Raw genomic sequence first — 27,599 nt, forward strand, 5'->3', positions numbered from 1 at the left:
CATGCAAAGGATGTGCTCTGCTGCCACTGAGCTTTGATCCCATCCCCTTGAGTATAGATAGCACTGAAGAGTTGGTGTGTTTTTTTAAAAAAAGTATTGTTCTTTTCTTTGAAGTCTTCGCTTTTCTCTGAAGTTGGCTTCCTCCTTTCCTGCCGTACAGTATATAAAACCATCTCTTGCTGCAAAATGCATTCACCATCCATTCATTTTGGATGTTATCTGTGTTCCAGAGAATCCCTCCTAAAAAACTCCCCAACAGAAACAAAACCAAAACCCTGGTATGTTTCCTTAGCTGTGGACATGCAACATGGGGGAGCTATAAATTAATCTGTTTAAGCTTTTGTCTTGCATATTTCTAAGATACAGTTTGTTACAGAGGTTTATCTGTGTGCTTATCCATCTTGTATTTTTAGCTATTGGTTTGGCACAGTAAGACCCTGAAACAAGTGTAATACCAGCAAAATAACACATCAACACAACACCCAACTAAAAACAAATATACAGCTAAGCAGTAATATGAACGCCACAAGAATACAGGAAACCAGAAGCATTCTATTTTTGCCCAGTTCAAAATCATACCAAAGCATCAATGTCTTGGCATGGCTTCTCAAGAAGAAGAACAACAGAAAGGGAACTTTACAGAGAAGTCTAAAGCCTGGAGCTGCCACTGAAAAGGCCCTATTCTATGTCTCCGCCCATCACACCTTAGGCAGCAGAGGAGCATCTCCCCTGCTGGAAACCTGAGTATTTGGGTATGTTGCTAGACTCATGGAAAAATTCTGATCCAGTTTTTATTTTTACCATATTTTTTAATTAAATAAGAATTTTACAGATCTAGAACACCCCATGAGCCTCTCACTAACACTACAAGAACATCCTCCAACCCGTCTTCTTAAAATTCATAATCTCTGGAGCACAAGAAGTGAAAGGGAGAGGGGAGGGGCAACAGCACTGTATCCATAGGAAGCTTCTGGTACCGGCTAATTCCTCTGTACTGTCTGCTATGAACAGAAGTGGTGCTCTGTGTTTGAACTTACGTATCTTTCCTGTTACCTAATCCTTTTAACAAGAGATACCAAAGATTGAACTTTCTGCACACAAAGCATGTGGTCTAACCCTGAACTATTGAGCCAAGTGCTGGAGCCAAGAGGAATTGAGCAAGACTTAGCCGCTCCTCTGCACCAGGTGAAAGTGTGAGTCAGACACATGTCTAGTCCTAATCACACTCCAGTCATGAAATCACTGGCTGAATTTACACAAAACATTCTCTCTTTGCCAAATCTGGCTAGGTGGCTATTGACCTTCCTAGCAGGAATGGAAAAAAGGTATTTAAAAATAAACAAAGCAGGGAATTTGGAGCCCTGCGGACTAAAGCTAGGTGACTTATACATTTTACCCAAACATGGAAATCTTGGCCAATAAGACAAAGAAGTTGTGGCAAATCTAGGCCTTTAGGGAATTGGATGAGGTCCACCTGGATGCTATCTAAAGTTGCAGGTCCACTTGGCTGGTGTCTAAAGCTGCTTGGTCAACAGTAAACAGTGTTATTTACCCTAAGCAGAACTGTAACAATTCCGAAATGCCAAGCTCACTCTGCTCCCACTTCTGTAACAAATATTGTCTCCCTCTTCAGTTTGGTCCCCCTCAGTGTAGCTACATAAAAACCTAAGAAAAATCTGCGGGATCAGGCCAATAGTCAGTATCCTGTTCTCATAACAGCCAACCATATACCTATGGAAGGCACGCAGGCGGCACTAGAGTGCAAGACCACTCTCCCCTCCTGCAAATTCCAGCAACTCGTATTCAGAAGCGCGCTGCCTCCGACAGTGGAGGCAGAACATAGTCAAGAGGGTTAGTTCATGTTCTTGATGTTTCTTAAATTACTGTTGGTGAATTATTCTCTTTACATCTGGTCTCTGGCCACCTTTGCCTCCTTCCTTGCTTATTTTCTCCAGAACTTTTCTTTTCAGTTCTAACCTCCACCCAGCCACCCTTTCCCACCTCCATCCCCCTTGACTTGGAACTCTCCCCAGAGATCTTTCAGCTTCCTTCCACTCCGGCCTCTCACTGGTCCAGATCAAGTTCTCCTCTCATTGTTACAACAAGCCTATGTATGTCCATGGCTAAGATCAGATTCGTGTTACTGCATCACTGGCCTTTCCTGAATGATGCTGTGTCCAAGTTAGCAGCAAGGGAGGAAGCGACAAGGAAGCAGTTCGCATACCACTGTGTAACATATGACCGGGCCCTAAGAGCATTCCAGAGTAGAAATTAGCCTCAACATGAATACTTCACTCTATTATCTCCTGTATTCAGTTTTAAACAAGAGATTTGATCTGAATGGAGGAAGCTGAAATCCTGTTCTGCTAATCACTCTAAACATCACGACATAGTATACATAAGGGGCTAGGTTGTCTCCTGTTTACAGCTGTAAATCAGCAGGCATAAAAGTTGCTTGATTGGAGATGTTCCGCTGAAAAAGCATCCATACCAATAAACATGACAGCATGTTTCCAACAGCTAAACTAATTCTGTATCTAGTGCTATAGCTGCAATCCTAAACGGTTTCTCAAAAGCAAGCCTAACTGAATGCAGATCGACTCAGTAAATGTGCATTGTCTTGCAATAATAAAATAATAATAATAATAATAATAATAATAATATTTTATTTATATCCTGCACTCCCCAGCCGAAGCCGGGCTCACAGTGGCTAAAAACAGTAAAATAATACAGCATTCTAAAATCAATTCATTATAAAATCAGTTCAAATCAAATTGATGGCAACCATTGGGCTAGAGTTCTGTGAAGAATTACTAAAGGAGGGGGTCAGGCTAAAATAAGAACATAGGATTAGTTTCTAATTTATTTTTTTAGCTTCTCACTCAGAGTGGGTCTATTGCAGCCTGTCAAAGTTACCAAATCACCTTTTGCTTTGCGAGGAAAGTGCGTATTCAGAAAGATGCTTCACTTAATTATCAAGGTTCTCCATTATTTATCTCCTCACAAAGAAGTTGATTTAACACACTCGTCCGTTTCAGTGCCTCTATGTTAGAAATATCCTCGCTGATGACAGGCACATCCTCTTTCTGTTTTTCAGCTGTCAATTCATCCTCGCTGTCCGAGAGCGTACAGAGAAGGGTATCGTTTTCATAGGTAGGAAAATAATACCTGGAAAGAACAGTGAAGAACAGCGTCATACCTTGTCACTGAAAAGTCCCCTTTACAAACATGCTTTTAACTTGTGACATTGGTCCTGCTTCCACACGGCATTACCTTACTGTTTGCATATCCCAGCTGACAAAGCCTAGTGTGGGGTATGCATATGACTATTACAACCATGTAGGCGGGTGCCAATCGCATGGGAAAGAGAGATAATTTGAGACCTCCCACATGAGTGCAATATTTAAACATGTTTCCTAAAACTGCTCCCCACATTGCTGGGGAAGCAGCCCCAATATTTGGATGGGCAAGCATATATGCACAGTATGTTTTCTTCCACATAAATCAAAACATTTAGTTATTAGAAATCTTAGCAGGAGTTTATGGTCTGTTTAAGGTAATAATACTGTGTATTATTTCTAAACATCCACCCTGTATTTGATTTATTCCGCTTGGAGTAATGACCTGGTTCCATCCAGCTCACTGCACTGTGAGTTCTGGGTGCAGGGCAGGAGTTGGGTCTGTTACTCACAGCCAAAGTGAAAATGTAAATTTGTGGTCGAGGACAGCTCACTTTCTAACTTTATCCATAACCTGGTAAAAGTCATGCACTCACCAATGGGCATATTGCATTCCTTGTATTATATCACTTGGGGAATACCCATGTTTCAGCCAAGCAAAGCGGACATTGCAGTCTGTTCTATCGCCCTTTTATTCTTAAGGCATGTGGCTATCAGATACTACACATAAAACTTATTAAGTCTTCGGAAAAGACCCATATGGTACAGCAAGGGCAGAGAATGTGGAATCCATGTCTCATTTACAAGACGCTAAGCTGGTTCTCATGAAACAGTATGTCAAACTATGACTTACTGAGACTTTGCAGGCTCCAGGAGAGGAGCTCCCAGATACTTTGCTCCTCTCCCCAGTACTTTTTACTGATGTGTTCAGCTTAGCCAAGGTTTGGCTTAATGTGTTTATGGTTAAGCTGTCTCTGCACTAATTACAACCTGCAACCAAGGTTTGCTCTTGGCTACAGATCATGGTTAGTGAGAACTTAACCACAAGTCTGGGTTCAAAGGACACACTATTAAGCCAAAGCTTATTTTTCTTAGGGCAGTAAAAAAGATATGGGGTGCAGCAAAGTGGCTGTGAGTTCCTTTCTGGTGGGTGGGTGGGGGGGCTGCACATTCACATGGACTCCGTAAGCTAAAGTTTGGCTTACTGTGCCGTGCAAACCAGGTCACTATCATGCACTGAGCACAACACTGGAGAAAAACAAAAACACTCTTACTGTGGCTGATCCCACATGGATCTGGCTGGCAGAAGTGTTATATGTCTGGTCTCTTCCATATGATTTACCAACTCCCTTTTCGATTGGAATTTCTCCTGGCAACTGTAGCATCGACACTGATGGACCTCTCTTCTGATGAAGTTCAACAATTTCACTTGCTGATAGAAATTCAAACCTAGCAGAGAAAAGTATTATTTTTTTTAAGGTGCAGGAGGAAAGGGGCACTGGAAGACCCAAGCAGTGAAGGTAACCATTTTGACCCATTAAAATAAATAAATAAATCCAAATTAGGATAATATTTTTATTAAGCCAATCAATATACCACAAAATAGCTAACAAGCTTTTGAGTTCTTAAGAAGTCTTTATTGGGCTAGGTGGTAAACAGAATATTGAGGAAGTTAGTGGGAGCAAGGAGAAAGCATTTTTTTTTGGCTTATGTTCGACCCATGGAGTGTGTGTCTAGTTGTAGTCTTAAGATGGAACAGGGGAAGGAGGTATCTAAATCTTTTCTGCGGTTTCCCCCAGTTCTCCAGAGCTGATCTGGGGAGGAAGCACATGTGAGAGCAAGCACAGGCTGCTTTGTTGCACAGGAGTAAATCCTTGCACTAACAGAACAAGAACAATACATACTGTCCTCAATCTGCTTACTACAGTGATTTCTTGAGAACCACTATATGTATCTCATGCTACCCTTTTACATTCAGAAAAGGTCAGAACTGTCAAAACTGAAACATTTGGGATTGACATAGGTTGACTTCTGGTCCTGCACTTCGAAGAAGACACATTTCCAGCAGCGGTAGAGGTCTCCGATACAGTCTATGCTTTTTACTCACCATGCTCAGCCTTAATGTTTAGCAGGTCGAATCCATGAGCCTCCTGGAATTTGGGAAGAGGAAAAAGGGCTTCTAATTGTGAATAATTAAGAATTTTTCAAATTGAAAACACCTGAAGTTTATAAAGAACAGGCACACCGTAGCAAGTTTGCTTTGATTACAGGCTACGGACTGCTGCTGTATGATTGCTGAAAATTCTTCATGCTACTATTGTTAGGACGTTGCAAGCAGCATCACAGGAAATCAAACTACTGTTCCACCTAGCAGAGGGCTATCTTACTCTGCATGGTATTTGCCAAGCTTGCTCCTTGGCATTTGTTAACTGTGAACACCAGGGATTGAAACTCAGGCTTTCAGTACTCAGCATGCATTTTCTATTAAGATAGACCTATGAAGAGAGACCTAAGTAGGATATAGGTCTCTCGAGTGGATTATTGAAATGCTAACCTTTACAAGTGGGGTCCTGCAACAAAATGCTGCAGTGTGCCATGCTTCTGTTCAGGGTACAAGTGACTCTAAGCTACACCCACCCACCCTGCCAGCCAGTATTCTCTGCCCATTGAGCTTCTTCAGTCCCCACTGGGTTGTTTCTCATTTTCTTCTCCATTTTGTGTTTTATCAGAGAAGCCTGGACAAATTGTACCCAGTCCCAGCTGCATTAAAATCTTTTATTTATTTACTACACCTGCCAATAATAACAACATTGCATGAGTACAAGAAGACTCCAATCAGTATGATGATGATGATTCTAATCTTTCCTTATTATAAATGCAAAGTTTTAAACTCTGCTAAAAGGTGGCCAAAAACATCCTCTCTGCTGAAATTAATAAAGTACAGAGCAGCCTTCTCCAATATGGTGGTTTTCAGATATTTTGGACTGCAACTCCCACCAGCCCTGGTGGGCATAGATAATGTTAAGAAGAAGAAGAAGAAGAGTTTGGATTTGATATCCCGCTTTATCACTACCCGAAGGAGTCTCAAAGCGGCTAACATTCTCCTTTCCCTTCCTCCCCCACAACAAACACTCTGTGAGGTGAGTGGGGCTGAGAGACTTCAGAGAAGTGTGACTAGCCCAAGGCCACCCAGCAGCTGCATGTGGAGGAGCAGGGAATTGAACCCAGTTCCCCAGATTGCAAGACTACCACTCTTAACCACTACACCACACTGATTAAGGAATCATGGAAATTGTAGTCCAAAGTATCTGGAAGGCACCATGTTGTGGAACAATGACATAAAACAGTTGGGGGTTTTTGAACTAGAACAGGGCACCTGAACGCTATCAAATTATATCCTCCCCCTTTTCCAAAGCAAGATCTAATACAGAAAGTAGAACATGCCTCTTACCTCCATGTGAGAATAGAGCTTTTCTGTAGTGTCAGCTTGCTTTTCACAGAAAAGGCACACTGCACAAACGGGATGTTCTTCCCAGCCGGACCAGTCTCTGCAACAACAACCACAACAAAAAAGCAGTGCAAAAAGTCAGTTGAAGTTGGTGATTTGCAAAGGTTTCTGAAAGATATGGAGATGCTACAGACATGTGGCCCAATTTTGCTTCAACTTATCCAACATGAAAGTAAACGGGAATCAACTTCACAGACTGTCAGGCAGTTATGTCAATGCAAAGTACAGTGGTACCTCGGGTTACATACGCGTCAGGTGACATACGCTTCAGGTTACATACGCTTCAGGTTACAGACTCCGCTAACCTAGAAATATTACCTCGGGTTAAGAACTTTGCTTCAGGATGAAAACAGAAACCGCGCGGTGGTGGCGTGGCAGGCCCCATTAGCTAAAGTGGTGCTTCAGATTAAGAACAGTTTCAGGTTAAGAACGGACCTCTGGAACGAATTCAGTTCTTAACCCGAGGTACCACTCTACTGCAGAAGGGTATGGGTGTGTTTACTTGTAAGGAACAAATGCAAGGTAAAGCAATACTTCATTTCCACAGAGGGTGGTTTGCTTCCAGTGTGCAGTTGGGCAATGCCATCTCTATAGTAATCAAAACCATTAGCTAGTGGCCATGCTCCGAAATAACAGCTAGAAAAGGAATTGTATTTTATTCCCAGCGGCTCAGTTTCACCTCCTCTTAACCCCCATTTCCTCTCCAACCCCTAACCCTAAATTTCTGAGAACTTTAAATGAAGGAATAAAAAACGGCTGCAAAATTTTGTAGCGTACTGGGGCCTAGCTTTTCTGTGCTATCTCCCCTAGGACACTTGCCCCTTTGCTTTGTTTTCTGACTCTCATGGGGGTTATGAGAGAATTGGGGAAATATGGTGGGCCCTGCTTCTTAAGAAGGGTAGTCCATGCAGTTTATTGCTATGCCCTAACTGGAAAGGACATACATTAAAATGCAAAATTATTATAAGTGGGGTGGGAATACATAGCATGTTGAACTGTATCTTCTATGGCTCCTCATGGTTGCTATAAAACACTAAATAACGCTGGAAATCCTATTAAATCCTATTCATCAACATTCTTGGCCATACCTACTTTGTCCCTGAATGCCACTTTTTTTACAACATAATGTTGCCAAGCCCGCAGAACAGATTTCCCACCACTCTAAACTTTAAATACAACTCTTACTCTTCCTGGTTGTCCAACAATTCTCTGTCATCTTCGGACTGAACCTCTTCCCAGGTCTTGCCAAATTCCTGGAGGGGAAAGAAAAACACACAGAGCAAACATGAATCTATTATACTTCAGCAACAGTCAATGCTCCAAGTCTTAGTCTTAGACAATGGATGTAAATAATTCAAAATGAGGCCACTCAAGGTCATTTACAGCTAAAATAAAAACAGCTTAAAACACAGAAAAGAAAGCAATAATTAAAAAAACAAGCATTAATGTAGCACCCTGCTTGTGGTTAACGCTTAGCTGGAATGAAATATTCAACGCAGCAATAGAGAATTTAAAATAATAATTTATTTGTCAGACAAATAAATGAGAGGCACAGTGGTATATGGTTACCAAGCTCTGGCCTGGCCTCCTGCCATTATGGCCAGCACTTATATTCCCTTAATCCAGCCCCCTTTGCTCCTCCTTTGGCTGCCTCTGTCCAATCAGCCTGGTTGGATTTCCTATTGGCTGATTGCTATAACCAATCCTAAAAGATACACCCATATCCTCCTGTCCTTATATGGAACACAAAGAGCTATATATTGTTACATCTATAAATGACAAATAAGTAGTAATATATCTTACATGTGTCTCAACAAGGAATCTTAATTACCAGCTCACCTCTTGCCCTCCTTGCCCTATTGCCTTCTAAAACAAATGGTTAATCTTAAATTTTTATCTTAAACATATGTCAAGGATCTTGAGTTTCACATCAACATTGAAAGATCTCCTTCATTTGAAGGTTTCTAAACAAATGCCTGACAGCTAATATATCAGGACTGCTTGGATGGCGTCTCTTGTCTGGCAGGGGGGCTAGACTGGTGGCTGACTTAATTTCAGGATAAATACAACTCTTACAACTATATGAAATAAGAATCTAGCATTTCTAAATCCTTTGCATAATTACATCTATGCCAATACACTTAATACACAACACAGGTAGCCTCTTAAAAGGAATAAGGCCTTTGTAAAGTAGAAAAGGGAACTCAGTAAAAAAAGCAGTTTCAAAAGAAGCCTCTTCAGTTTACACTCCCCCCCCCTTCTCCAGCCAGTTGCTTTTCCCATTAGCTCTTCCCAACATTTATTGCCCTCTAACTTTCTCAGTTTAAGAAAGAAACAGCTTTAAAAAAAGACTTCCCAAAAATGCTCTCTTTCTGCCAGCTAGATGCTTCTCCATTTGGTCTTTAACCTTAGAAAGAAGATCTGGCTCACTTTACTGGGAGGCACATTGGTATTATTTTACTATTTACTCATTCCTAATTATGTTCATCTCTGCCTTTTTTATCTTCTGTAACATGTAGGGTCAGTGTCCTCGTTCTCAGCCTGTAATTTCAGCTTTTACGACTTTGAGAATTGTTTTCTGCTATAAATCAAAGGGGCCCCTTTGTCTAGGAGGAAAACACTGTCAAGGTTCTCTAAGCAGCTGGTCTTGTGCCTGGCATGAAACTTTTGAAAATCTTTAAGCTCTCTCTTTAATATACAAGTCCTGATCAAACATTAATAAAATGCAGGCTTATGCCTGATGCCTCATTAATAGAACTAATATGTATATATGTATGTATCTATATGTATATGAGACCTGTTAAAATATACAGATCATCACACCACTCCTATCCTTAAAAATAGTCAGTTCCCAAAACCAGTTGGAATAAGTTTTCACCTACATGTCTTACATTTTCACATTTTCAGTAAAGCATTTGCCTCCTTGTAATAGCTTGTTAGAGTTAAGATACTGTTGTTTTACTGTGGGAAAATCCACTGTATGTATGTATGTATTTATGTATTTATTTTTATTGTTAGCCTGCCACAAAAGTCTAAACTGGCTGGTTTGGTAGTACAAATTATGTTTATTTTGTTTTTAAAATTGTTATATTTTGTGTAATTTTGCACACTACCTTGAAGGGTCAACTGTCCCCCAAGGGGTAGTGTATATATCAGGTAATAAATAAATACAATAAATATTTAGGATTATGTTAAAATTCTGACTCTTTGTCAAGATGTGACCCAGGGTAAGTTGGAGTGCCACAGATACGACCCACTTTTATTTTATATCCTTTTCTGGCAATGCATGTTTTTTTTCTGGGGGTGGGGAAGACAGAAGGGCCATTATGTTTGAAGGAGCTACAACGCTGAGGAGTAAGGGGAAATGTTTAAGATAATAGTAAAACACCATCTAGCTACTCTAATGCTAAGTGTATTATTAGCTAGTGCTTAGATCAGGAGTAGCCAGGTGGCATTTTACTTTAAAGGGTTTTCGCCTTATTCACACAACATTGTAGGTCCTTCAGACACAGTGTTTGTTATTACCACTTCTAGGTATGTTGGCATGTCCTACCCTTGTTCCTTATTAAATAATAAAACAGAAAAGTCCTGGAGACAAGAGATTAAAATGGAGTCTTACAAATCTACAACGACCCCATTGCAATATTTTATAGCAAATGAAAACACACACACAAACACAAAAAGACCAGTCCCATAGCTCCATCAAAGCTGCTACAGCGTGTCAGGTAAACGGCGCACAGACATACAGTGGTGCCTCGCAAGCCGAAATTAATTCGTTCTGCAAGTTTTTTCGTCTTCCGAGTTTTTTCGTCTTGTGAAGCACGGTTTCCCAAAGGGTATTAATGGTTTTAAGAAAAAGGAAACAAACTTGCAAGACGTTTTCGTTTTTCGTCTTGCGAAGCAAGCCCATAGGGAAATTCATCTTGCGAAGCAACTCAAAAAACGAAAAACTCTTTCGTCTTGCACGTTTTTCGTCTTGCGAGGCATTCGTCTTGCAAGGTACCACTGTACATTTGTTAGAACAGCCTGTAACAAGATTTCAGTACAGATTAGGGAATTTGGATCCTGTAATTAATTCAGAGATGCTACTCTCGAGGGTAAACTCTCCAAGTGCGGCAGCCAGATTCATTAATGTTACCAGGATAGTGAGATAACTACCGGTACCTCACATTAACACCTCTCTCACCACACCCACCCACCACAGTACCACGCGGCCTCCCATGAAAGTAGTCATATCGAGCAGCTAGCTTTTTAATGAAAAGCTAATAAATAGGGGTGGGAAGGGGGTGGTAGAGGAAGAGTTCTCTTCCCTAACCACTTACAATATAATGGTATCAAGTGGGACGCGGGTGGCGCTGTGGTCTAAACCACTAAGCTCTTGGGCTTGCCAATCAGAAGGTCGGAGGTTCAAATCCCTGCAACGGGGTAACTTCTGTTGCACTGTCCAAGGTCCTGCCAACCTAGCAGTTCGAAAGCACACCAGTGCAAGTAGATGAATAAGTACCACTGTGGCGGGAAGGTAAACGGCGTTTCCGTGCGCTCGGGCTTCAGCCACAGTGTTCCACTGCACCAGAAGTGGTTTAGTCATGCTGGCCACATGACCCAGAAAGCTGTCTGTGAACAAACGCCGGCCTGAAAGCAAGATGAGCGCCGCAACCCCATAGTCGCCTTTGACTGGACTTAACCGTTCAGGGGTCCTTTACCTTTTTTACCTTTTTACCTAATGGTATCAAGTGACCCCAAGTTTAGAATAAACAAAAGCTTTAGATTTTTTAGGCTACATCAGGTTTTAAGTAATTTCCAGCTATACCGAAAGCAACGGGGAATTTTACCTCTTTCAACAAGTTCATTGCAGGAGAATTACAGAAGCAAACTGCCCAATGGCTTGGGCTTGCTCTCCACTACTGGAATTAGAAGTCTTTACAGTGGTACCTCGGGTTACATACGCTTCAGGTTACATACACCGCTAACCCAGAAATAGTGCAGCAGGTTAAGAACTTTGCTTCAGGATGAGAACAGAAATCATGCTCCGGCGGCGTGGCAGCAGCAGGAGGCCCCATTAGCTGAAGTGGTGCTTCAGGTTAAGAACAGTTTCAGGTTAAGAACGGACCTCCGGAACGAATTAAGTACTTAACCTGAGGTACCACTGTATTAACAGGACCATTTCATTATCTGCATAGGCACACAGGCACTCATGTAGTATGGCAGAAGGGTGAGCCCAAGGGCCAGGCAATCCCCTCCTTCCCCCATGCTCATTTACCTCTTCTTATTCCATGTGGTTGGTGGGGTTACACAAGCCTCAGACTTACTTCTGTGTCCTGGCATATTGCAAACACACCTAAACTTTGTGAATAGCCCCTCAGACTGGCTTAAAGCAAGCCAGGCCAGTTAAACTTGTAAATTTGTAAATTGCCCTGTGATCTTCCAATGAATGGCAAAATATAAATTTAATGAACAACAACAATAAACTGTGACACAGAAAACTACTTTAGAGTAACTAGCACACAGGATCTCCTAGCCATAAGGCACAAATAATCCCATTAAGTGAAATTCTAGTACACAGGCAATACTAGAAAAATTATTACTGCTATTACAGTAACTCTTGAGTTTTATACAATATTTACTGCCCAATAAAAACACTCTTATAAGGCAATAGCATTACATTTCTGTCTTCTTAGAAAAATCAAACATGGTTTTGAAGAGCTGGTTCATGACCTCCAAATGCTTCAGGGTGTGCAATAATGAACGAGAGAGGCTACACATCTGTCATTTCAATTATGTCAGTCCACATTCAGTTAAAGAGAAAGGGAAAGCTTTAATAGTGGCTGGGAAACTAATTCAGCCTTAGTGAAATGCCAGTGAGATATCAGAATGTTAGCACTGCAGTATAACACCTCCAATGCCTTGGGACCAAAGAACCTAAAAAGCATTCCTCAGTATCCACCATCCTGGGCCCTATGATCAGTAGGGGAGGCCTTCTTGGTGTTGACCTGTCTCCCCCTCATTATTAACATTTGGGGGGTGGATTTAAAAACATGCCCATTCACCTTGGCGGAAAGAGGCATTTCCGTTTCTTGGCCACAATGAAATGCTCATTTTGTCACTTCGTCTTGCAGAACATGGCCAAAGAACAAGCAAGAGCAACAGTTACCTCATCCACTCCACATTTTACCAGATTCTCCGAAAGAATATCATGAAAGACTTGGTCAAAAACCTTACAGAAATCAAGATATACTATGTGGCAGCATTCCCCTGATCTACCAAGCTTTCAACTCAAGAGAGAGAGAGAGAGAGAGAGAGAGAGAGAGAGATTTGTCTGGTATGACTTGTTTTTGAGAAACCCACGCTGGGTTTTAGTAATCATAGCACCCTTTTTCAAGTGCTCACAGGCTGACTGTTTAATTATCTGTTCTAGAACCTTTCCTGGTATCGTTGTCAAGCTCCCCAGCCGGCAAAGCACTTGCATCCCATTGATTTAAAACTGGTGAGACTTAAACCTGCTTCAGTTTGATGGCATCATGCATACAATGTGCAAATCAGGCTGCAATTTCAGACATTCTTACTAGGCAGGAAGTCCCAGTGAACTAAAAAAATGAGTTTACATATAGAGGATCGCACTGTCAGTCAAATAAGAGTTGCATATACAGTGGATGCTCAGGTTGCGAACGTGATCAGTGTGGGAGGCACGTTCGCAACCTGCAGCGCTGTGTCTGCACACGTGCAGGTCGTGATTTGGTGCTACTGCGCATGCGCAAAGCGCGATTTAGTGCTTTGCGCATGAGCCGAAACCCAGAAGTAACCCATTCTGGTACATCCGGGTTCGGTGCGGTGTGGTGCGCAACCCAAAAATGTGCAACCTGAAGCGTCTGTAACCCGAGGTATGACTGTACATCAACTTACCAGATAATTAATGATATAAAATCTGTCGTATTCTCTGTTTTTGGCATTGATTCTGCGATGCTGCTTCTTTCTCATGTGATCCTTGAGCGTGTTCTTATCTCGAAAGGTTTTTTCACAGTACAAACACTGCAAGCTAAGATTAAAAGTAAATAAATAAAATTACAAACTGGTGCTAGGGACATTACTGTAAGGCAGTGTTTTTCAACCACTGTTCCACGGCACACTAGTGCGCCGCGAGATGTTGCCTGGTGTGCCGTGGGAAAAATAGAAAAATTCGAAAGATTTTTTTAAAAGTCAAATTTTCGCCCACTAAGCGGGCGCCGGACTGTGTCCACCCTATTTTCCATCCATCCTGGGTGGGGATCAGATCGGATGGGATCGGATGAGAGCGGACAGGCGGTCCGCTCTCATCCGATTCCCCATAGAGAGCAGCGGGGCTCTGACATCTCCCTCTCCGCACACCGTGGTGGTGTGCCTCGTGATTTTTTTCATGAAACAAGTGTGCCTTTGCCCAAAAAGGTTGAAAAACACTGCTGTAAGGAACCAGCCACTTACTTCAAGTGACTATGATGACAGCAGCTTACTTTGAGAAAGCACGGTTAGATAAATTTACAGAGAGCAAGATACACCCCCCCCCCGCCGATTCAGGCAGTTCCGAGGTTTTCAGGAGCATATGCTGAATTAGAAGGCTTAAGGCATGTGTTAACACTCTTTTTCAGCAGCTGTTTCGATGCAAACTGCTTCATAATCTTGGAGCACCCTGCAAGAGCTGGCATAGCTCAGTTGGCAGAGCATGAGACTCAATCCCAGGGTCGAGGGTTCGAGCCCCACCTTGGACAAAAAATAGCTTCTTTGCAGAGGGTTGGATTAGAAGACTCTTCTAGCAACAATTCTGTGATTCTATGATTACTTGAAGGCTCAATGGGAGTGCACTTTCAAAAGACAAACATCAGTTGATTGACAGGTAGGTGACCCCACCCATTTTAAAAATTTGTCCCTGGAAGGGGAGAGCAGATATAGAATTGGCTCACCAAAGAAAAAACACATTAATCCCTTGTGTTAAAGGAACCACCACTGCCAACTGATGTAGTGTAAATATGTAAAATTTAAATCATTTTTGGGGAATTATTGGTGGTTTGCCTTTGTAGAATTTATATGACTGCTGATTTATTGGTACTACTGAGCTTATTTTTTTTACATGTTTACAATCACTTTTATAAATTTTCTGTATTGTATCCTTGTACAGTATTTGACACTGGAATAAACAAGTTATGCAGCCATGGAAGCAAAGAATATAAAAACACACACAACTAAATTTATGCAATAAAAAAATAAAAAAATACAAAATACAAAAAAAAATCAAAGCATAAACCACTGCAAGCACAACAGACTGAGATTTAGCTGTTGGCATCATTGGTACTGGATTAAAATGCCCTTCAACACAGAAAAAATGGATTGACTTAATACGGCAAGAATATTATTTTAAAGATTGCTTATTGCAAGATTGTTACAGTGTGGAAGAACCTTAGTAAGTCATGCTTCAGATAGCTTTGGGCAGAGTGACTCTGCTTGGCATTAATATAATGCTGATTTATCAGATTCCCAGATATCTCATTCTGCTGCCTGAGCAAAAATCACAAGGACCCTTTGCGCGGATGCATGATTCACAGATCAATGTAACTGAACTGATTTGAAGAACATTTTAACATGTTAGCATATTGCATTGGTAAGTAAAAATACTGCCCTCTCTCCAACCATCACACACACACACACACACACACACACATATTTCCTGCCTTCAGGAATTGGTCAGGGATTGCATTTAGAGACCATCTCCAACTTTTATTGCTAATTCATCCATAGAACTATGAAACAATATTACTTATTCAATTCCCAGGCTCCCTTTTATAAGCTCTTAAAAATCCATTTTCTACCAACTTTGTTGCTTCAGAATACCCAAGGACCTATGCATCAAGCTCTTTTTTTCATAAACACAATTCGGAGATAATCGAGCTGCTCCTTACTATTGATTTAATTCCAAACTTTTTAAAAAGATAAATAAATGCTAGAAGCATCCTCCCCACCTCCTTTCCAGTAGTGACTGTGGATGTACAATGGGTTGCTTTTATTTAGTGGATTTTCTGTGGTAAGGGGAAATTCAGATTAATGTTAAGGAAAGTATGGTTTGGGATAAGCATTTTGATGAAGACCAAACCATGTTTGTAAAAAAGTGCAGTGGTTCCACAATGAACACACATCTGGAAGCATCCCAAATTTTTGTACAGTGGTACCTCAGGTTACATACGCTTCAGGTTACAGACTCCGCTAACCCAGAAATAGTACCTTGGGTTAAGAACTTTGCTTCAGGATGAGAACAGAAATCGTGCTCTGGCGGCGCGGCGAAAGCAGGAGGCCCGATTAGCTAAAGTGGTGCTTCAGGTTAAGAACAGTTTCAGGTTAAGAACGAACCTCTTGAACGAATTAAGTACTTAACCCGAGGTACCACTGTATAAGTGACACTACTGCTCTTTCCAATCCTGATATACAAAAGCTATGTATATCAGGGACCTGGGTTCAAAGAGGAATGGTTTAGGTGAAGATTATGATGTGAAGAACTCCCAAAACAATATACAGAGTCTCTCGTGTACACTAACTTATTTGTTACAAAGATCATATCCAGTCTTTCCGTAAACTCGGCTACTTAGCGCACCTGTCTAGTTTCTTCTGTAGAAGTTCCAAAAACTCCTCACAGTGTACAATGTTATCTGGCAGCCCAACATTGAATGCATGATCGTTTGCCATGTGATTGAGAAGGTCTGATCTACAAAGGAAGAATTCAAGCAGAGTGTTAGTTCCTTTAACATACTTTCACGGCAGCTTCAAAACATGGCTCTTTGGGTTGGTGGGTTGTGGGGGGAAGAAAGAGGCTGGTGCTATGGTTTAAGGAGCATCACTAAAAATAAATGTCCTTTCTCCCCTTTGTAAGTGTGCCTCTTTTCCCTGCAGAGGCCAACTCGGAGAGAGGAAGAAAGCCCAAAGAGTCTTTCTGAAGCGGCTCTCTGTACTCGGAACACTTAAAATAGTATAAAACCGCAACTAAGTAACTGCACTGTTTCTTTTTTCTGCGGCTAGACAAATTATTTCCACTTAACTGAAGAAAATGTGGATTTCACCCCTATAAAACCAACACTGAATAAGTTACAGCACTGTGCGCAGCTTTCCCAGCAGCGAAAGCAGTTGTGTGTAACTAAATGGGAAAATTTACATCTCAGATTTATCGCCACCTCACTGCAGCATTTCACAACCTGACCTGCCAGCTTGAAACCAAAAAGAATTGCTAATTTTAACCAATACTCTAATTACTCACCGGGGGAACCATTTGAGTAGATTTCAGTAGAAATGGGAGAATATATTAACGCTTTGCAGAGGTTGCCAAACTTTTTGTGCCCAGGGGCACCTATGCAAACTGGATAAACTGAACATGGCTCTCCTCCCAACCTAGTCTATTGGCTACAACAAAACGATCCTTTCAGGCCTAATACCAGGGTTGGGGAAGGGATCCTGCAGACACCCAAGAAGGCTTCTATGGGCATGTGCCAGTCAGTCCATCTTGGTGCCTTCTGAGTGGTAGCAACACAAGACAAACCCACACACCTTTTTTTTTTTAAAAAAGGAAAGGACCTTGGCATGCAAAACAAGTACATAAATCAAATTCATTGTTTAGAACCAGGTACGTGATGAGAAAGAGCCAATGCAAAGCTAGAAGAGGAGAATATTCCCACCACTAAAATGTGTGATGGGCTTGGTTTGCACACGGTTAACTATGTTTTAAAGATGAATGTGCAGCATGCTGGTGCCCAGGGCTAAAACCATGGGCAAAAAATCTTGGTTATGGATTGTGGTTTATTTTGAGAGACAAGCCACAAACCCAGGTTCCGACATAATACCAAGTCAAACCATGGCAATGTGTCCAAGATTTTAGCCCAGTATACTGCACAACACCTTGACAGTATAGTTAAGCCTAACTGTGGTTTAAAGTGATGTGCAAAGCAGGCCGCTGAGATCCACTAATTCACAGATCCACTAATTCATACACAACAATTCTGGTCCAACAACCATGGTATGTCAGACCGAAGGTGAGCCGTGTGCCCATGTCAACTAATGGCATAGTCAACTAGAATGCCAGTCAACTAATGACTTTGATTCAGGACGGGCAAAACAAAAGAATTCTTTACGCTTCTTCTTTTATGGATTTCATTGCACATGATGCGATGATGGCCAATGGCTTGCAAGACTTCGAAAGGAGATGAAGTCATGGACAACAGATCTATCAATAGCCATTAGTCATGATGGCTAAATCCTTGTTCCAAAGCATTGTGCCTCCCCCAAGTTGTTCATGGACTCCAAAACCCATCAGCCCCAGTCAGCATGGCCAATCATCAGGGATGAGAGTGGCTGTGACCTTCCAGATGTAGCTGGACTACAAAATCTCCATCACTGCCTTAGTTAGTTGATGGGCAGGTGCGAAATGGGATGTTGGACTGTATGGACCCTTTGGTCTTTCCACCAGCACTTTTCTTACACTGGGCTAACATTTTGCCAGTTATAAAATGCTGCTACAGCCACATCAGTACCAAAGCCTTAGAGTGACATTTCCATTTCCCCCATTTGCATAGGATTGGGATGTTCACGAGGATGAAAACGCGTAGTCAAACATTCATCGCTAACCTGTTACCAGTAAACTCTTTATCACAGAACATGCATGCGCCGTGAAAGTCTGTGTCATTTCTCTCTCGCTGCTGTTGCTCCAGATTCTCTCTCTGTTGAACAGGAAGAAATACAACACATGCAATCACATTCATTTTTGAAAATAGCTTCCTTGTAAATTATTCCTAGCAGTTTTCCATTGTCTCTCATTATCAGCTAATGAGCAACACAGGCACTTGATTCATTTGAAAACATGGTTTTCTTGCCGACGATTAGGTTCAAATGTTCACACAGCATGGAGGAAGAGTAACAGGCAAAACAGGAAGACCTGAAGGCTGGTCTAATCCAGTGCATTTCAAATGAAAACTGGAGAAAATGTATTTGCACCTCCCAAAATGAGAATTTGGATGACACAAGGATTGATGGACTCAGTCTGTATAATGAAAAGATTTTAGCCTCGATAAATCAATATGATCATCAATGGCTCCTTGATGTATAGGTGCACCCGTGTGAATAAAAGGAGCAAATTTTTTTTTTTTACCTTAAATAATATAGGTTTAAGCCTTAAACCAAAGCAGAACATTTTATCATATATTCCTAACAGGTCTCCCAGAACGCTTAAAAAAAACATTTTTGTATCTATTTCTAGGAATTTTCTCCTCCAATTTAAATAAAAGCTGCATTTTACTGCTGAGTGTTCATAGTATGAAGCCGCATATTGCTTCAGGCAAGAGAACTGAGTTAAGAGAGTCTAGGTGTATCTTTTCCACGAGAGAGCTTGAAGCAAGAAATCATTTATATTTTACACAAGTATCGGAAGACCTAGAGTGAGGAAACTGGAACTTGAAGATACTTAGGTTTCTCCTCACCGCACAGGAGACATAAAGAGCTCAAGATTTAAAATGTTGTAGAACTAAAAACCCTCAACACATTCTATATCACCGGGAAAAAACAGTTGTTTGGTGCCCCAGGGCTATGAAACTAAACAAGTCATCTTTTTTTAAAAAAAGATCCCTATTTCTTCACCCTCACACCCCGTAAGCACCTCAGCAGAGGAACAGGCAGCTTAATAATAATAATAGGCCAATGACTAAATAATTCATAAGTCGTAATCAGCAACACCTAAAGGGCACTGCATTGGCTACCCCTCTATGGAAAGCTTGAGTTGTTCTGGCAATTGGTTTATTTTTGAGGAAATCAGACAACCTGCTAGAACTACTTTGCAGGTTGAGCTTACCTATGCATGCCTGCTTCTCGGCAGCTGCAAAAAGTGGTGGACTCGGTATGTGTGAAAGAACACACACCTCCCAGGCAGCTTTCACATCTCCAAAACAACTTAACAAGAAGAAAGTTTCACCGCGGAGGTGCCATTTTAGGGCTTGCTTTATGCAAGATCCACAGCAAGGTTTGAAAGGCCTGCTTTTGAACTGTCACTGAACAGTGCCTCCCCTTCACCTGTTGAGTCATTAAGCGATAAGATGGCAAGAGCCCTAGAAACTCAGAGATATATGCATGTGTGAATCAGTTCAAAGAGAGCAACAGGAACAGAAGGACCTTTATCTAGCTGCTGCCCCCCTTTCAAGAGGTTCCTATTTATTTTGCTTCTTCTGATGTTGGATAGCTCTGCAAATAAGAAGCCACGGCTGATAAACACATTCAGCTGCCTCTGGGAATGCTCAGCTGGTGGATTTCTACAATTCTTTTGTTGAAGGAAGACCAGAGATTTATTGATAACAGGGTCACTAAGTAGGATTGGGCAGTGCTGCGGAGAGATCAGAATCCCAGGTAAAGAATCTTTACTATTGTAGACAAACATATGAAGAAGAAGAAGAGTTTGGATTTGATATCCTGCTTTATCACTACCCTAAGGAGTCTCAAAGCAGCTAACATTCTCCTTTCCCTTCCTCCCCCACAACAAACACTCTGTGAGGTGAGTGAGGCTGAGAGTCTTCAGAGAAGTGCGACTGGCCCAAGGTCACCCAGCAGCTGCAGGTGGAGGAGCGGGGAAGCAAACCCGGTTCGCCAGATTACGAGACTACCGCTCTTAACCACTACACCACACATGACATATACTTTGCATTCAAAACTGCATCATTGGATTCTTCTGAGTAATTTTCAGCACACCTTTAAACATACCCTCCAACATTTCTCCGATAAAAATAGGGACGTCCCATTCCATTATTAATCATTATTATTATACCCTGTCCATCTGACTGGTTGCCCCACACACTCTGGGCAGCTTTCAACATATATAAAAACACAATAAAACATTAAACATTTAAAAAACTTCCCTATACAGGGCTGTCTACAGATGGCTCTGGGGTCGAAAACTCCATAGCCTCCAACATTTATCCAATGAAAATAGGGACATCCTAAAAAAAGTGGGACATTCCGGGATCAAATCAGAAATTGGGATGGCTTCTCTAAATCAGGGACTGTCCCTGGAAAATAGGGACACTTGGAGGATCCGCTTTAAAGAAGTAAGTCCTACTGAGCTTTCTGGAACTGTTACCTGTTGAGGATCAACTTCATTATTACTGAAAGAGGAAACCTGGAAATTAAATTAAATCCTCATTTTTTTGTGCAGTTCATTTCCTGCTTCGGGATGGTCACATGCAAGACCACCTTACCAGCCTTTGTTGCTGAAGTTTCTCCCTCAGTGTTCTGTCTTCAGGCAAAGCATCACATAAAAGGAAGTAATTGTCTTGTTCCTCTGTTAAAAGATTACAGATCAAATGTCAGGAGAACACTTAGGTCGATACATTAAGCTTTTTTATGTAATACAGGTTTGAGTTATATTAAGCCACTGAGAGAGGGAGAAAGATGCAAGTGGTAATTCTATCCGTTTAAGACAAATGTTCTTTCTAAGGGGTCTGTTCAGAAATTTCCTAGTCATGTTGGCAGTTGTGCTTCAGCCAGAAGCAAATCCATGAATATAGAGAAGCCCACCAGGATATGTCGGTAGATTTTACTGGAACAAGGTAAATCAGCCCCAGGTCTCGTGTCTGGCTGCGTTCAAATGTCACAATAAACCATGGTGTAATAAACACCCCTCCCAATTACTACTCCATGAAGAAATCTGAAGGTTTCCATTTCATTTTTATTAGCCACCGTTTATAACTACTTTCAACCCTTACCTGTGATAAATATTAGCTATAGTTTGTTGAAACAAGCCAGCTTCAGAACCCATGGTTTACTGTAACATCCAAATGCAGTCTCTGCATATTTCATACATTAAGGGAATAACTGTACACCAGTGCTTCACACTGCCTGGTATGGAAAGAATTCTCCAAAAGAAAAAGAAAAAAAATCTGCATTCTGACTTTGTACTCAGAACAGGCTGAACTGGTCTTCTCACCCCAATCTTCCAGGCAGACAGGTAAAGGAAACAGCATCAGTTTAAAATGCCTGAAGCCCTTGTTATGCCTCTTTGTCTTTAGACTCTCCATTTCCTAAAGCTGAACTGCATTCTACAACTGCCAAGATTTTTCTCTCCTTTTTAAAAAAATGAATACCTGATGCTAGGCCAGAAGCAAGGTGCCGAACTGAGTGTGTCTCATAGCAGTTATTTGGAGGTTTATAATTTTATTTGACAGTCACAGCTACGATAGCCACCCTTATAAACCTCTAATCAGTGAAATGGAGCACTTCAGAAATATTATAACTAGTATGGGAATATCTATAATATTAAGGCAGAGGGCTCCTTCCTTTACATTCGATCATAATCATCCTTCGTTTGGCCCCAAGTATAGATGATGATGCATGCAAGATGTACAAAAATCAACACAGGCATTGCCCACAAGCTTATAGTCCAAGATATAATGCCAGACACTCACTCTTTGTATTTTAAAGTGAATCCAATAATCTGTTGAACTCAAGCCCACAAACAAGAGTGCTTCAGCATCTGATACAGTTCAGCAAAAAGTGTCCCAACAAAATTGGTGGTCCAATGGCAGATTGTGGGGAATTTTGCAAACCCGGCCTGTGCCGGCTACATTAACAACACACTCACCTAAAGCTGCTTCGGAATTTGTTCTTATCACACAACAGAAGTCTGTAATGGGCTGCTCTAGGAATCTTTTCTTCCAGTACAATGCATATCTTTAAAAAAAAAAGGGGGGGGAGCAAAAATGCAGGCAGCTATGTTACAAAACATTTCCCAAACTGCTGTTCGTTTCATTACACTCTTAATATGCAATTCTTGTTGCAGCATTTGGCTACCGAGCCACTCACTGCTACCAGTCTTTTGTAGAGGTCATTTTTCAAATAAGGCGACGTTTCTATTTAGCCAGAACAATCTTCCCAGTACAGATAAGTTGGAAATTGGAAATCCATTACCAGGTAATTTCAAATGTTCAGCTTGTATGAAGAAACCAGACACAATGACTAGTGTTTGATTTTTAAAAAACGAAAAACATGGCAAGCTTACCGTGCTGAATAAGCTAACTTTTTATACGGATTTTATTTGCCCTAGATTCTTTTCGTCTTATTACTTGGCTTTAAAACTTGATACTTACCAAAACATAAATGGGTGCTTTGTGCGTGCTTGGTCACAAGTCTCTAGAAAAATGTATACTGCATGAATACTGAGACCTGCTTAGTAGTTTAATTATCCAACTTGACAGTAAAATACATTATTCCATCCAAGCAAATATCAAGAAGCTCGGTTAGAGCCAGCTCTGTGCCCTAGTACCATATGGCATTCCCATGAAAGAAGGAAACTTCTGGATTTGAAAACGCTAGAGCCATAATTTGGCAAGAAAAACAAACTGTCCTCGTGGGATGCGATGAAATGCAACATAGGCATAGAAAGCTGACAGAGAACTTGAACACAGCAGTGCCAATAGTCCTACATATTGACTATGTATACTTTTAAAGAAGCAAATAGCCGCTTCTTAGTATCACATTTTCTGGTTTCTGGCATTGGCTTTCAAGTCTCTGTTACACCCTAACAAAAGTTACTGCTTTCAGCTGTTTTCCTTGCTCATCAATCAAGCATCTTAATGAACCAAAAGTGTGTGCCTTCAGTTCAATCGTGGGCACAGATGTTGAGGGAAGGGTCTAGAGGAGTGGAAAGTAGGGACCGGATCTCAAACAGTTGCTGGCTTCAATTATTTCCAGGTGCAATACAGACACTAATGTTTGCAAGCATAAAAATGTCCATGGAAATAGTTCACTTTACATGATGTAAAGTTGTGAGCATTGATCTGCACGTCTGAGGTTCTCTCAGGAGCCAGAAATTGAACAAGAGCTGTCTGGTTCTGCTGGGTAATCACTAAAGACAAAAGTGGAATGGAGATTTCCCTCTGAGCTGATGCTGTGTTGCTGAGAATCCATCTGAGAAGCTTCACAAATCCCTTTGCCTCTGATAACTGGTGATGCAGTGAGGCTGTGCTGGTCCTCAAACACCACCGAGGCATTTGGGATTGCAGCTGTGTACTTGCAGAGGTGGTGGGGGAAAGCAAATGATATTTTCTTTGCTCACTTGCTAGCCAGATCCCATCTTGTTCAGCAAACCGTGGCTATAACAAACCATGGCTTAGTGTTGCATCCAAACTACCAATTTCATCTGTGGAGAACCTTTTGCAGCTCTGGAGTGGATCCTGGATTCTCCACCCATGGGGGACCATTTTGACAGGTGGGACACATTTTTTTCTCTGTGGTTTGTAGTGTGGTTTGAATTCATGTCACACTGCAAATGAAGGTCCTAGCACTGATTGAAGTCAATGCGGACCAGTGCCAACTTTAAACCCTATTTTCATCCAATGGAAACTTTGTAGTGCAGCCAAACCCAGCAGGCTTGAAGTCGCCACTGACAAGCAGTGACAGCAAGCCTCACTTGAGAGTCTTCAAGGCCATTCCTGCTTTGCTCACTGACTGCTGCACCTCTACCCAATGTTGTAAGTGGTCTTGGGGGAAATTTGGGACCTGTGCCAGACCTAGTTAGGATCCCAGAGCCCAGAGGCTCCCTAACCTGACCCATGTACTTGTTCATGACGCCCAGGTATACCTCTCCACTTCAGAGTTCTCTTCTTCCATCCAATCCTGCATGTCTTTACCTACTTGTCTGATACTGTTGTCATCACCATCTCAGACTCGACATGTCCAAGATGAAGCTGCTTCTCTCCCCACCCCAGCCTTCCCTTTTGATCCTCCCCAGATCTGCCAACAGCATCACCACTCAGACGGACTCCACTTTATCATCAATTCTTCTCTCATTTGTTTGCCACATTCAATCAGCTGCCTTATATATGAAGTACTGAAATGTAATGAACCAGGCCATGGCAACTCACCTGGATGTTGATATGTGGACAGCATTTATTTATAGATCACCTTTCCTGAGTGACCATTCTTTAGTCTCTTGGAAAAATGAAACCATTGAGTCTGACACGGGGACAGATGATCACTGGGTTCCACTCACAAGTAACCTATGCAACTGTGAGCTTATGCATTTCAGTCTTCTTTGAACCATTTACAGTGGAAAAATTGATCCCATTCATTTTTGGTGCACATCAGTCGTCTCAAATCTGGCGTATTGACACATGCATGGTAAAAACTGAGTGCAGAAAAGGTCCTGATCTTTGCCATCTGAAGCCAGACACACATAGCAGCTTTGCAGATACCAAAGTGGAAAGCAGAGAGCAACAAAAAGAACACATGTACAGACTGGAATGCACGCTATGTGAAATTGCTAAGCAACAGCATTTAGTGTTTTGAATAAGGCTTGTCAATTAGAGAAAACATGTGCACCTTGAAAAGCACATATTGATGAGGGGCAGGTAGATTGGTTTATTTAACATAGGCTGTAGATCAGGAATGGGCAACCTGTGGCCCCAGTCAGCACAGCTGTTTGTATAGGAACTTCTAGAACTTTAGTAGTTAGAATATGCAATTAGCACTGAGGCCAATGTATTCCTAGAAGGGCGTGGTCATCACATGTCAACTGCAACATGTAATACTTTTTAAGGGAAGGAAGTTCAACTGAGTGATCAGGATCTAGAGTTTACCATGGAAAGACAATGAAAAGGACATTTCAGGAGCGGATTTACCATGCCTTTCTCTCTACCTGTCCATTTTATTGCTCTTCCATAAAGAAAGTGATCTACACGTGTATGAATCAGTTCATAGAGACGGATAGACAAGTTTTGACAGGCTTACAAGAAATAGCAACCAATCTGGAGAACTTAATATAAAGGCCTGAGCTCCAAAATAAAAAAAGGAAGCAGTTTGGTCAATGCAAAGATCTGCCTCCCTTAAGGTTCTCAACTCTCCTTCCAGCTCCCAAAAGGCTGATGCATCTGTTTTTGTGCTATGATCAGGGCTACTTTTGCAGAATGATTTACTCCCCATTTTTGAAGTTTGGGATTCCTTTGCGCACACACATTCACGTTCCAGCCTTGTTTCTACAGTCCCTGGGTCCAGCTCTTTCATCCAAGGCTCAGTTTCTTACATTAATGTCTAGCAAAATTGCCCTTTATTTATATACAAAAATGTATCTATCCTGCTGCATCATAAAACATTGATTAAATGATTATTTAATTTTTATACTGCTTAATATATTAAACATGTATCTAAATGGTGTACAAAAAACAGAAGCAACAACAGACAACTTAAACAAAATATTACAAAAACACAGTTGCATTAATACAAAGTTACTAATATATATAAATCAATATCAATTCATTTTCCTTCAGACACACATACCCTTTCAGCCTCCCTTTCACTGTTTTTTGGGATCTGCCTATTTTCTTTTGCATAATTGGGAACGTTATCCTATGTTTTGGTTGTCTCAGTATATACCAGTTCTAGTTTCCTGAACATTTTCTGTCCTAGGTTGCTTTATCAAATTTTAAGCAAGAGCTACATACCTCCGAAAATCTGCTACTAGTCTGACATCTGCAATGACAAGCTTGTGCTCTATAATCATGTGCTTCAGAAGTTGGTTTTGTTCTGATACAGGAGAATATTCTTCACAGAATATACAAGGCACAGATGGAGAACCTTCTACAGCAGAAATGCCACCTGGACTTTCTGGCAGAGAAAGTGGCTCCAAAATGTAGTCTTTGTGGTCTAAAGAGAAATAATAATAAAAAATTACAAAGATATTATATTAGTCTATCTCGTTGTCAAAAGCAGTGGGTTTTTTTTAAGTCAGCAAACAGACTTGTGTGCACTCTATAGATTGGAATGAAAAAGAATGGAAAGGTGTTTCTTTATTAAATTTCTATCCTGCCCTTGCTCTCAAATGAGCCAAGGGTGGCAATGAACTTCCTGTATGGCTGGTTTTGCATCAAAGACTTCTTGCATATTACTTTCTTACAGTGTTAGGTGCAGAGCAGGAGAGAAAAACCATGCCTGGCCAGCTTGGAGTTTGTAATAAATGTTACATCAGCCCAGGCTGCTATGTAGACCTCATACAGGTAAAATTCCCAGTTCACTTCAACAGACCTACAGAGCATACCTAACTGTGTCTACTCAGAAGTAAATCCTACTAAATTCCATGGGGCTTACTCCAACATAAATGGGATTAAGCTTGTAGCCTTACTGCAAAGTGCGCACAACTATCTGAAAAGCCAGTCTTCTGCAACATCCTAGTGGCAAGAATCATTTCACAGGAAAAACTTACGGTCTGCTTACCCAATGATTAAATGCTAAACCTTTGGCTACAAGTCAAATGTAAAATAAGTTCTACATGGACAGTTTCCGCTGCTCCCGTTAGGAACAGCCAGATCAGGTGTTGCATCTCTAATGTCCCTAAAGATTAACGAGCAAATTTCAAGATAGGATTTGGCCACATACAGCAAAAATACTTCCCCGTTTGCAAATGAGAGGCTGTATTCTTGCAAGAGCGCATGTGCCGCGGCTGTCCTTTTATATTGGTTATTGACACCTCACAGAGCACTACAGAAGGGTCACAGCTTAGTAGCAGAGCTCATGCGACACATTACAAATTCAATCTGTGGCAGGGGTTGACAACCTGTTTGGACTAGAGGGCACATCTCATATTTTGCGAGTGGGCTGGAGGCATCAGTCACCAAATGGCTGCCATAGAAAGGGCATGGCATAACACAAAATTAGAGCAACAACCATTTCTGACAACCATGGGAAGCCAACTACCGTATTTTTCGCTCTATAAGACGCACCAGACCACAAGACGCACCTAGTTTTTGGAGGAGGAAAACAAGAAAAAAATATATTCTCAATCTCAGAAGCCAGAACAGCAAGAGGGATCGCTGCGCAGTGAAAGCAGCAATCCCTCTTGCTGTTCTGGCTTCTGGGATAGCTGCGCAGCCTGCATTCGCTCC

The 27,599-nt window shown here is 41.4% G+C and overlaps 1 protein-coding gene across 2 annotated transcripts in view; it reads right to left on the reverse strand.

The window, feature by feature from the left end:
* Positions 1-2,646: 2,646 nt before the first annotated feature.
* Positions 2,647-27,599, reverse strand: part of ZNF277 (zinc finger protein 277) — a 39,835-nt gene continuing 14,882 nt past the window's right edge. For both annotated transcript variants that reach the window (XM_082239777.1, XM_082239778.1), the window contains 11 exons: positions 26,163-26,364; positions 22,307-22,395; positions 20,925-21,007; positions 18,316-18,407; positions 16,298-16,408; positions 13,588-13,720; positions 7,873-7,940; positions 6,631-6,727; positions 5,287-5,329; positions 4,454-4,628; positions 2,647-3,168 (listed from right to left, as the gene is read on the reverse strand). In XM_082239777.1, the coding sequence (XP_082095903.1) occupies positions 2,976-3,168; positions 4,454-4,628; positions 5,287-5,329; positions 6,631-6,727; positions 7,873-7,940; positions 13,588-13,720; positions 16,298-16,408; positions 18,316-18,407; positions 20,925-21,007; positions 22,307-22,395; positions 26,163-26,364 (1,286 nt within the window). In that variant the 3' untranslated portion in view covers positions 2,647-2,975. The remainder of the gene's footprint in view (positions 3,169-4,453; positions 4,629-5,286; positions 5,330-6,630; positions 6,728-7,872; positions 7,941-13,587; positions 13,721-16,297; positions 16,409-18,315; positions 18,408-20,924; positions 21,008-22,306; positions 22,396-26,162; positions 26,365-27,599) is intronic.

This window comes from Podarcis vaucheri, assembly GCF_965113315.1.
Source record: "Podarcis vaucheri genome assembly, chromosome: 10".
Lineage (NCBI taxonomy): Eukaryota > Metazoa > Chordata > Lepidosauria > Squamata > Lacertidae > Podarcis > Podarcis vaucheri.